Consider the following 11,712-nt stretch of genomic DNA (forward strand, 5'->3'; position numbering starts at 1 on the left):
ACCGCCGCGGCAGGCACTACGACCTCGTCTGCAAGAAGCTGCGCTCCAACAACGCCTACCGCCTCGTCCGCGGCTGGGGCACCTTCCTGAGAGCGAACGGCCTCGTCGTGGGGAAGAACGACGGGGCCGAGGTCCTGTCGCCGGTCATCAGGTTCGATCTGCGGACGTTCCGCTCGCCGGCGCTCAAGATGGGCAGCAGGGCGGCCCGCTCGGGCTCCTCATCATGCACTACCCCGAGGGAGACGACCCGGCCACGCACGCCGAGGCGGGCATCGCGGAGATCCTGGCGGCGGCGGAGAACGCAGTGGCCATGCCATTGCCGGGCGGGGCCGCCGCGGTGGCGGTGCCCGTCCTGGAGGACGCCGTTGATGCCCCACACGAGGAGGACGCCGTTGATGCCCCACACGAGGAGGGCGCCGTTGATGCCCCAGAGGAGGAGAACGCGGTGGAGGCTGATGATGGCGGCCGGTGAGCCGGACGAGAGGCTGCCCCGGCCAGGGGATGCCGATGCTGAGTGAGAGTAGCCCCCATGAGTTCAGTGTAGATCGATCGATTTCCAGGTGTGATTGATTCTTGGCACGACACAAGAAACATTATTTGGCATCTTGATTTGGTTTCTTTATGTTTTGGCTATAAAAAAGACTCTTAATTGGAATGCAATTTAGTAGGCCTCCATCTCCATGAGTTTCTTCAGTGTAGATTGATCCCTAGATCGATCGATTTCCAGGCTAGGACTCGGTTCTGTTTTCAGTTACTACTTACTATGTAAGCATGTTTGATCCTTGGAACGACAAGGAAGAAACATTGGCATTCTGATTTGCTTTCTTTGTTTTCGGACAAGACTTATAATTGGGATGCAATTTAGTAATGGATTCATTTCAGCACTTTTTAGTGATCCATACGTGCCCTAGCATTGTGGAGAAGTGAATGTTTGTGCTCCAAAACAAGAGACCACACCTAATGATGAAAAGACAAATAAACATGACCAATAACTCAGAATTGCTCTTTTACTTTATCTACCTTTGGAATCAACAATGATATCTTCGAAACCAACTTTTTATATGATTTCTCGTGTTATTTGTAGCAGCAAACTGTGTGTGAGAAAACCATTTTCCGTTTTATTACACAGCCTTGATGTGATTATCTTCAGGCTAGAGGAGGCGCGCTCAACACTTGCAATGCAAATAGTAAGTTTGTAACAAAGTAGTAGTATAAGTTAAGCAATCACACGACCCCATGGTCGTATGGAAGAATTTGCAAAAGTTTTGTACTATTTCATTACGGACACCAATCCTGGAGGAGGTGATCACTAGATAATGAATAAGTCTATATGTTCTAATCCAAATTTGTACACCACTCGCTTTATATTGTGATAAAACAATGGCGATTTGTTATTGCAGTAGGTCATATCCCCACTATGTAGAGTGGACTCTATGCGGTTTTAATAAATACCTTTTATTAGAGATGTACTAGCTTTTATCGTTCTGTTTATCAGCATGTATCATGCATGGTTGTAATAAATGTACTTCTTTGCCATCTTGAACTTTTATATATACTAGAAGGATTGGGCGCGCTTTGCTACGTTGTAGGTGTTGTAGAGATTCTTAAAAAGAATTACTCATTTTGTTTAAAATATAAGGTGTATTACATTTTTGAAAAGTCCAACCTCTTTAAGTGTGATCAAATTTATGAAGAAATATATCAAAATTCATAATATCAAATTGGTGTTATTAGATTCATCATGAAATGAATTTCCATAATTTTGTGGCTTAGTATTGTGGATGTCGATATTTTTGGATCTAAACTTGGTCAAAGTTAAAGAAAGTTGACTTTCCAAAGAACTAATACCCCTTTTATTTTGGAATTGAAGGATAGGCGGATGAGGGAGACGATGGAGTGTGTTTTATGTTTATTTATAATGCGGTTATTAATTGGTGGACCTTTCATGGTGTGATTTTATGTTATGTGCTAATCAACTCATACTTTTGTGGGCGAATTTCTACGTCGGTGGCTACATGTACTAAATTGATGCTATAATATCATCACATGGTGGCGCTTCTTTTTCCTAGTTGGTAAGAGGGTGCACGGGGTTGATATGTTTTTCTAGCTTGTTGGTGTTGATTGATTTGAAAAATCGTTGGCCCGATCAAAATTGTAAACCAAATTCAAATTTGAATATCTCAATCGAATATAAGAGCTTCAAAATTAGGGATTATGATGAATTAAAATAATTAAATGAGAAATCCTTGAGAAATTTTTGACCTGGTCAAAATCAGGCGACCAAGTTCTAAACTGAAGACCTCAATTAACTGTGTGGACATAAATATTAGGAAGCATAGTGTATACTAGAAGGGTTAGGCACGCTTTGCGGCGCCGTTGATGTTGTTGAGATTCTTAAATTTCTTTACTCACTTTATTTCAAAATATATGGTGTATTGTTTTTTTGAAAGTCAAACTTCTTTAAGTTTGATAAAATTTGTAGAGAAATATACCAAAATTCATAATATCAAATCGGTGTTATTAGATTCATCATGAAATGAATTTTCATATATTTTTGTTTAATATGGTGGATGTCGATATTTTTGCCTCTAAACTTGGTCAAAGTTAAAGAAATTTGACTTTCCAAAAAACTAATACCCTTATATTTTAACACAGATGGAATATTTAGTTTGGCCGGTGGGGGAGATGATGAAGTGTGTTTTATGTTTATTTATAATGTGGTTATTTGGTGGGCCTTTTGCGGTGTGATTCTGCGTTATCCACTAATTAACCCATATTTATGTGGGGAAATTTTTCCATCGGTGGTTGCATGTACTATATTCATGCTATAGTATCTCATGGTGGTGCTTTTTCTGCGTGATGGGAGTCTGTGAGGGGTTGATATGTTTTTATAGGCCGGTTGCTGCCGATTGATTTGAAAATTTGTTGACCCGATCAAAACCGTAAACCAAATTCAAAATAGAATACCTCAATTCAATGAAAGAGCTTTAAAATTAGGGAACATAGAGAATTAAAATATTAAATGAGAAAGCTTTTTGAGAAATTGTTGACCCGGTCAAAACTAGGTGACCCAATTCTAAATTGAAGCCTCAATTAATTGTGAATCTTTAAAAATTAGGAAGTCTATTGTATTGTGAGAAAATTGAATGAGAGAGTTTTGAGAAATTGTTGACCCGATCAAAATTGGGTGACCAAACTCCTATTTGAGACCTCAATTGATTATGAGGCCTCCAATCCTAGGGAGCTTAGTGATACAGTATATTAAAAGGGTTGGCGCACTTTGTTGCGTCGTTGGTGTTGTTGGGTTTCTTAACAAAAAATACTCACTATGTTTTAATATATGAGGTGTATTACTTTTTGAAAAGTCAAATAGTTTAAATTTGTAGAGAAACATATCAAAATTCATAACATCATCATGAAATGAGTTTCCACACTTTTATGTTTAATTTCATGGATATCTTTATTTTTTGCTCTAAACTTTGGTCAAAGTTACAGAAATTTAACTTTCCAAAAAACTAATACCCCGTATATTTTGGAACTGATGAAATATTTAGTTTGGTGGGTGAGGAAGATGATGGAGTGTGTTTTATTTTTATTTATAATGCGGTGATCTGATGGGCTTTTTGTGTTGTACTTCTATGTTATCCACTAACCAATGTATATTTATGCGGGAAAATTTCTGCGTTGGTGACCGCATGTATTATATTGGTGCTACAGTGTCACATGGTGATGTTTCTTCTTTCTAGGAGAAGTTTGCGCGGGATTGATATGTTTTTATAGGCCGGTTGCTGCTGATTGATTTGAAAAATCGTTGGCCCGGTCAAAATTGTAAACCAAATCCAAAATTGAATACCTTAATTGAATGAAAAAACTTGAAAATGGGAACATAGGAAATTAACAGAAATTAATGGTAGAGCCCTTGAAAAATTATTGAGCCGGTCAAAATTGAGTTGACCCAATTCTAAACTAAAGACCTCAATTAATTATGAGACTTCAAAATTAGGAAGCATAGTATATAGTATAAAAAAATTGAAGGAGATAGCTTTGAGAAATTGTTGACCCGATCAAAATCGGGTGACCCAATCCCAATTAAAGACCTCAATTGAACATAAGCAATTTGAAACTAGGGAGCATAGTGTTACAAAGGATTATAAAAGAATTGAATGCGAGCTTTGAGAAATTGTTGACTTGGTCAAAATCGGATGACCCAATTTTAATTGGACACCTCAATTTATTGTGAGGTCTTTTACCCCTAGGGAGCTTGGTGATATAGTAGATTGATATGCCCTTCTTTACATAATAGTGAAAGATACACATAAAGCTACCATGCATATTCTGTTTAACTCATAATTGTTTATAGTTATATCATCCCAACTACGGTCTACATAGTTGCGATTTACTGATGGACGCAGCGTGCCGCCGCGCGGGCTAAGCTAGTAATCACTATGTTTCATCAGTTATTTATGATCACAATTTCACACGTAATATTTGAAATTTAAATTCAAACCCAACATAGATAGTTCTAACCAACACGGTCATGATGTACACTGAGGACAAATTGGGAAGACTCTTGCCAGCCACATAGATAGTTCTAAACAAGGCTAACATGACAACTCGATACAAACTGCAGGTAGTGGCGGATCTAAAATCTTACCAACGTTGGGGCAAGCATGGACAATGATGGTTGAACGGCACAAAATGAGTGTAGTAAATACACTCGTAGTCATAGAACTTGCACGCGATGGTCAGTTTGGTTCTAAAACTTGTAAAATACGTGATTGTGGTCAGCTAACTTATCCTCCCGTTCATATACGATGCTTCCGTACGTATTTCGTGTCCATGTGGCTCTCTAGCCTGGCAGAGGCCCACTGTCAGTGACTGTTAGCCGTGGAGGCGCTGGTTGTGGTGTGTGGGCCGTGTTTTTGCAGAAACAGCCCTCATTATATTGGTAATTATGTATGTACAAACCATTCGTACGTAGCAAAAACAAGGAGTGACAGGAATCGAACCGGAGACGTCCCTTAACTGACGTGCGTGTGCTTGAAACTGAGTTAGTCATCACATTTGTGTACCGTAAACGCTTTAAGTTGACTTGAAATAATTCCCTCGAACAAAAGGTTGACTTGAGATAATGATTTAGTGTGTCAGCCGCATTTGTCTGGGTCCCACTTGTCAGTGGGGCGCGAGAAAGATAGTAAGAATTATAAATATGTGGGTCCCACCTATCAGCGGGCTTGAGAAAGAATGTGAGAATAATTACGTGCACTATGGTGAATCGAACCAGCAACCTCCGCTCTATCTTCACGGGCGAAATCACCAACACAAACGTCCGTTTCTGCTCACAATAGAGATGTACCCCTTATTATATAATGTGAACCGATTTGTATAGGGAGTGAGTTCAATAGACCGACTTGGACATCCAAACTGATAATATTATGCGTAATAGACTAGCACAAAAGGTTTCACATTTCGAAATGGCAAAAATTTCGCTCACCCTCAACAATGTTGAAATTTCATAAATTCTTTTGGAAAAATCAACGATCTTTTTCAAATTTGAATCATTTCTACATAAAAGAAAATATAGTTCAGAATGAATGTAAATAAGTTATTTTGGGCAAATCATTTAAATTATTGTCTGAATTCGAATAATTTTAAATTAAAAAAATGTATATTAAAGAAAATATAGTTCAGAATAAATGTACAAAAATTCTTTCAGACAAATAAACAGAATTTTTGTATGAATTTGAATAATTTTTAATTTCTAAATCTAGATAAAAAGTAAATATAGTTCAGAATGAATGTACGTAATTCTTTTGGACAAATCAATGAAATTTTTATTTCAATTCGAACAAATTTAAATTTAAAACTCTAGATAGAATAAAATATGTTCATAATTAATGTACGTAATTTCTTGCAGACAAAATAATATATTTTTATTTGAATTCAAAGATTTCTAAATTTTAGAAATCTGGATAAAGTAAAATATAGTTCAGAATCAATGTACGCAAATTCTTTCCGACAAATCAAAAAACTTTTGTTTGAATGAGAATAATTTTAAAATTTAAAAGTCTAGATGAAATAAAATATAGTTCACAATGAATGTATGTAAATTCTGTCGGACAAATCAACGAAAATTTTAGTTGAATAGAAATAATTTTAAATTTAAAAATCTGGATGGAGGAAAATATAGTTCAGAAAGAATGTATGAAAATTCTTTTGGTCAAATAAACGATTTTTTAATTCGAATAATTTTAAATTTGAAAGTATAAATATAAGCAAATATAGTTCAAAATGAATGTATCTTAATCTTTTGAGCGAAACGAAAAAAATTCACCTACCCTCGAATTTATTTGTCGAAATGGCCCATAGAATATTGTATGCATCTCTGTATGGGGCAGCAATTAGCGTCGAGTAGATAGGTCCCGCACAGGTTGTGAGTAGGTCGACCGACAAGTGGATCCCACAGACGTAAATACCAGTGCTTGCTATATGCGTTTACACAGACATAATTACCAAAAAATCAGGGGGTGCTTCTGCAAATAAATAGCCACACGCACTAAACCAATCACCTCCGCCACTGACAGTCATTGACAATGGGCCTCCGCCACGCTGGTAAGCCACGGAGGCACGAATACATACGGAAGCACCGTATATGAACGGGAGGACAAGTTAGCTGACCACAATCACGTATTTTGCAAGTTTATGCATTAAACTGACCGTCACGTGCAAGTTCTGTGACTCCTAGTGTATTTACCTCTATATAATATGCACTAGTAAAAGTAAATTTCTATTTCTTTTTGTGGGGGCCATGGCCCCACGAACCCACCCCTAGATCCGCCACTGACAGCAGGGCCAGGCGGCATCTTGTAAAGCTCTTATATGTGTACCCAATGGCCTGGCCGCAATCTGCCTTAATAACCAAGGACTTGAGTCCGTCATGGAAACTTCAGCGCTGTATTTTCTTGTAGAGACGTTCACTAGTAGGAGATATCTGATGCCAATGAATGAAGGTGTTGTTCTTTTAGCCAATCCAGTGGAAGAGCTACTTTGTCATGTGCAGTCCCTTAGGGTGTGTTTGGTTGCTGGAATGGCGTGGAACGTCACGGGACCGACCCATTCCCAAGCATCGTTCTCGTGTTCAGTAGGGAGATGAAACGGTCACCGCCTCGTTCCTAGGAACCGAATATTCGGCCCAGATGCGGAACCCCTCCAAAACGAGCGGACGACACGGAACCGGCTCTCTTCTCGCACGCCCAGCCCTATCGCCTCTCCTCGCTGCGCCGCCTCCCCCTCGTCTCTCTCTCTCTCCCTCGATCTACGCCGCCCCGCCCCGCCCCGCCCCGCCTTCCCCCGATTCTTTCCCTCGCAGCGGCTGACTCCTCCCCTCTTGATCTGCAGCACATGAGGGAAGCAGGCCGTCCTTTCTCTCGATCTGGAGCTGCGTGGCGGTAGTTTTGTCAGAGGGGTTGCAGCGGGGCGGCGGTGTAGGCGTGATTCCGGCGAGCTAACAACGGCGGTAGAGGCTCCTCTCCTCAAGGTGCGACATCTCTTCCTTACCCCTTGTATGTGCTCTGTGCTCTTCAAACTAGTGCAGCCGCTGTTACACTTTGCAGTCATGAAGATTGCCCAGCCGAGATATATGTTGATGTGTTAAATCCCTAGTACAAGTTATTGGTAGCCATATTCTTGACAGTGTTTACTCCTCTCTACGTCTTCAGATTTTGTTGCTGCAACCTCTACAATCTACCTCATACATTGGTCAAGCGTGCTGCTGCTGCTCCAAGGCAGGATGCCACACTGAAGCCAAATGCACAAATTATCCCAAAGAAGGCAGCATACATTTGTTCAGATCAAATCAGCTCAGAGTTAGCCAATACCGAATCAGTGTTTTTCTTTACCTTTGGCGTCATGTACACAGAAAAGAAAACGCCTACGAAGATCCTGATTGCCGCTGTGAAGTATTATGGTGTATGTTTGTATATTCACACGGAAAATGAACTTGCTATATTATGATATTGTTGTCGAAAATTGTGTTCTGTGTAATATCATATATGTATCATGCTTGTCAATATATAGTGTTATGTTTTTTCTAAGTACAAAAGAAATGCTGCCAAAATTTTGAATTTTTGTTATTCCGTTTTTCATTCCATGCTTCCAAATCAAACACAGGAATGGGACCATTCCATTCTACTTTTTTGCTGATACCAAACACAGGAACGGAACTGACCCGTTCCTTTGGAATGGAACCATTCCATTCCATAACAGTTGGTTCTTCAACCAAACACACCCTTAGAGGTACTGGTGTTGACATCATCATTGACATAATCAACAAACTTTCTTCACCTCGCGGGGATAAAATCACTGAAGCAGCCAGCGCTGAAGAAAAAACAGATGTTGAAGGGCGTGATTTAGTAAGTGCCATGGATTCTGGCACGGATGGAACTAATGGTGGGCATTTTTCTCATTTGAGCATTTTCCATGTTATGGTATTGCTGCACAGGGCAATGGAGAAAATTCAGAAACTTGCAGGCTGTTTATAGAAAAAAAATGGAGGTCTACAGACCGTTGACACTCTTGCTGCGACCTGCCATCACCCAATCTTCTGGTGGAATGCCTATTGCTTTGCACAGCACTATGGGTATTTAAGGGCTCTACTCCACTTGCTCGTGTATTTTGCTCCTCTTTAAAGGAGCACACTTGAGAATGCCCTACAGGAACTTGATACAGTTTTTAGGTCATGTGAAGTGACTAAGTTGGAAATCACTTATTGTTGAATTTCTGCTCTTCCTTGCGGCATCGAAAGATAACCGCTGGATGAACACTCTACTCTCAGAATTTGGAGATGTCAGCGGGGATTTCCTGGAAGATATTGGAAGAGTTCGCCGGGAAGTGCTTTGGCGACTTTCACTTTTTGATGAGAAGAAAAATAGAGCCTGAAGCTATGGTGGCACAAATTTTGCTGGTAACCAAAGAAAGCAAAAGCTTTGCAAAATTTAAGTGCGAAACTCTCATCCCATCCTTACAAACAAAATCCACATGTGTACAAAAGCAATGTCATTCACACTGACACAAAACTACTACGAGTACTTCAAAGACCATACCAATAAGACACCCAGCAGTAAATCTGTATGTGCTAGTAGGCAGTAACAAACTTTTCCCTGTCTTGATTTGAGAAACGAAGGCAACAACTAATTACTAGGCCGAGGTGTTGCCCACTCAACATGGAGGATGAGGTTATCATAACCATAGCCATTGAGCTTGCTAATAGCCTTCTCAGCATCCTCCCTCTGGACAAAGTTGACGAAGCCAAAGCCCCTGCTTGATCCAGTCCTCTGATCCAGCGCAACATAGACTCGGCTAACAGGGCCAAACGCACGGAACAGCTCGAGGAGGTCAGGCTCACGGGTGTCCTCAGATAAATTGGTAACGCGGACAGAGTTCTCATCGTTCCTGCGCCTCATGTCGTGCCCACCATCTTGATAAACAGCATCCTTCCTTAGCCTCGGAGGAACATACGAGCTCTTAGCGGGATCATTCAGTGCTGCGGGTCCGTCAGAAGTAGGAGGCCTGTCCAGAGTATCGACGAGATCCTTGTAGGGGCACTTTGCGGTCCAGTGGTCACCCTTCTTGCCACAGGATCTGCAGACCATGAGAGCAGTACCTTTGTTTGCCGTTTCCAGTGCATCATTGGAAGCACTTGGTTCATCAGCCTTGCTCCCTACAATCAAGTGAAAAGTTAGCAAATAAGATGGGGACATGTTTAGGGACTTCAGAACCACAATAAGGATGGACCAACAGCAGTGTTCATGCTAGAGCGTGAGCAATGGCCTATAAGATGGGGACATGTTTAGGGACTTCAGAACCACAATTCATGCTAGAGCGTGAGCAATGGCCTATAAGATGGGGACATGTTTAGGGACTTCAGAACCACAATAAGGATGGACCAATAGCAGTGTTCATGCTAGAGCGTGAGCAATGGCCTAAATAGACAAGTTACATGTTACAGACAAGTTACAATTAACATGGCGCCCATCAGCCAAGAAACAGCTTTCAGGAACCTCTAAGCTACTCCATAACCGATAGTGCATCACAAGTTCACAACTGCAACTGGAAATCCAATGATCAGACACTATACATGGCCTGCAAGCAGCGTCCTTGAATCGCCTACCTAACTCAAACAGAACAGATTTATTCAAGGAAACCTATCTAGCTAGATCTCATGAAATTGATTAAACTCAATCGCAGCTTCTCTTAATGTAGAACTCAATTTTCGTAGCAGATGTGCAAAACTAGCTAGTATGTCCTCTTATCTTACACAACCAGCACAGCAGCGTTGCTTCAAAACACGCGAATCAAGAACCTTTGGTGACAAACAACATATTATCCGACACAGATGTAACGATGATCTAGGTGGTGGGGATAGAGAGAGGATGGACGAACCTGGGGCGCGTGGGCGCTCGAGGAAGATCTCCTCGGTGGAGACGACGGTGAGGCGCGCGGAGGCGTCGTCGCCGCTGGCGGCGTCGCCGAACTTGGCCCAGGAGCGGCGCTCGACGGCCGCCTTGGAGAGGCGCGTGCGGGCGAGCTTGACGACGCGGGTGGTGGTGGTAACCTTGACCTTGTTGCCGTCGTCGTCGAAGCGGTAGTGGATCGTCTTCTTGAGGCCGTTGGCGTCGGGCCCGACGACGACCGGCGGCGGGAGCAGGAAGTCGAGGTCGCCGCCGTCGTCCTCCTCGTCTAGCTCCCCCCACCTGATCTTCGCCGCCGCCATGGCTGCCGTCGCTGCTTCGCCGGGGTTCAGGGTTCGGGGGTGCGGCGGCTTGGTTGCGAACTCGCGAGCTGTGGGACGTGTGGTTCGGATTGGTTGGCAGATATATCGTGTGGCGTGGCGTCGGGATATATATGGACTACGGGCTGGACTCTACAGCTTGGGACCTTGGGTGCGTTTCCGTTTCCGTTTCTACCTAAGTCGGTTTGTAGAAACACCGTGCGTGGCACGCAATGTTCGATAAGCCAGAAAAATCCACCCTTTTAAAAGCAAAGGGCAAGCTTGAGGGCCACGATAGGTGAGCACAGCGAGCTGGGCCTCTTTTTTTTTAGAGAAAGAAGTTTGGCCCTTTTAAGCGGCGGTATGAGCTTGGTGAGAGCAACTAGTTAACGTGCGCCCCTCAACAAAAAAAAGTTAAAGAGCGCTCCTTTGGAAGGCTTGCAGAGATCAACGCCACTTGACACGCTCTCGGTCACCCGCCACGTGTCGCGCTCTGGGCGTTCTCTTCGGATTTTGTTTTTTTTTTCATACGCGTTTTTGGCTTTTTAAACGTTTTTCTAGGTTTTTTCGACGTTTCGGTTTTTCACCGGTCTTCCTTAACTTTTGAAACAAAAAAGAATACGAAAAGAATTTTTGTGTGTGTGAAAAAACGCGTTTTTTATTTTGCCAGAGTCACGGTTTTGCTTCCGCGAGAGGCACGGTTTTGCTTTCACGAGAGTCACGGCCATGACTCTTGGAAATGGAAAAAAAATGTGTTTTCTTTTTTTTCCGCGAGAGGCACGGTTTTGCTTTCGAGAGAGGCACGGTTGTGCTTTAGCGAGAGGAATGGCCAGAGCCACCGGGCGCAAGCGCCGAGGACACGGAACCCCTCCGTGAAGCCCACACAACCACACCAGAAAGCTCCAGATGAGATTTGAGCCGCCACACCTCGTGACCGCCACATC

At 42.3% G+C, this 11,712-nt stretch overlaps 1 protein-coding gene across 1 annotated transcript; it reads right to left on the reverse strand.

Annotated features, from left to right (window-relative positions):
- Positions 1 to 8,954: 8,954 nt before the first annotated feature.
- Positions 8,955 to 10,949, reverse strand: LOC109739672 (uncharacterized). Its single transcript, XM_020298746.4, has 2 exons — positions 10,441 to 10,949; positions 8,955 to 9,718 (listed from the first exon to the last, which is right to left on the reverse strand). Exons 1-2 carry the CDS (start codon positions 10,769 to 10,771, stop codon positions 9,189 to 9,191), a joined length of 861 nt encoding a protein of 286 aa, XP_020154335.1. The 5' UTR covers positions 10,772 to 10,949; the 3' UTR covers positions 8,955 to 9,188.
- Between the last annotated feature and the right edge of the window lie 763 nt (positions 10,950 to 11,712).

This window comes from Aegilops tauschii, chromosome 4 (assembly GCF_002575655.3).
Source record: "Aegilops tauschii subsp. strangulata cultivar AL8/78 chromosome 4, Aet v6.0, whole genome shotgun sequence".
NCBI classification, from domain to species: Eukaryota; Viridiplantae; Streptophyta; class Magnoliopsida; order Poales; family Poaceae; genus Aegilops; species Aegilops tauschii.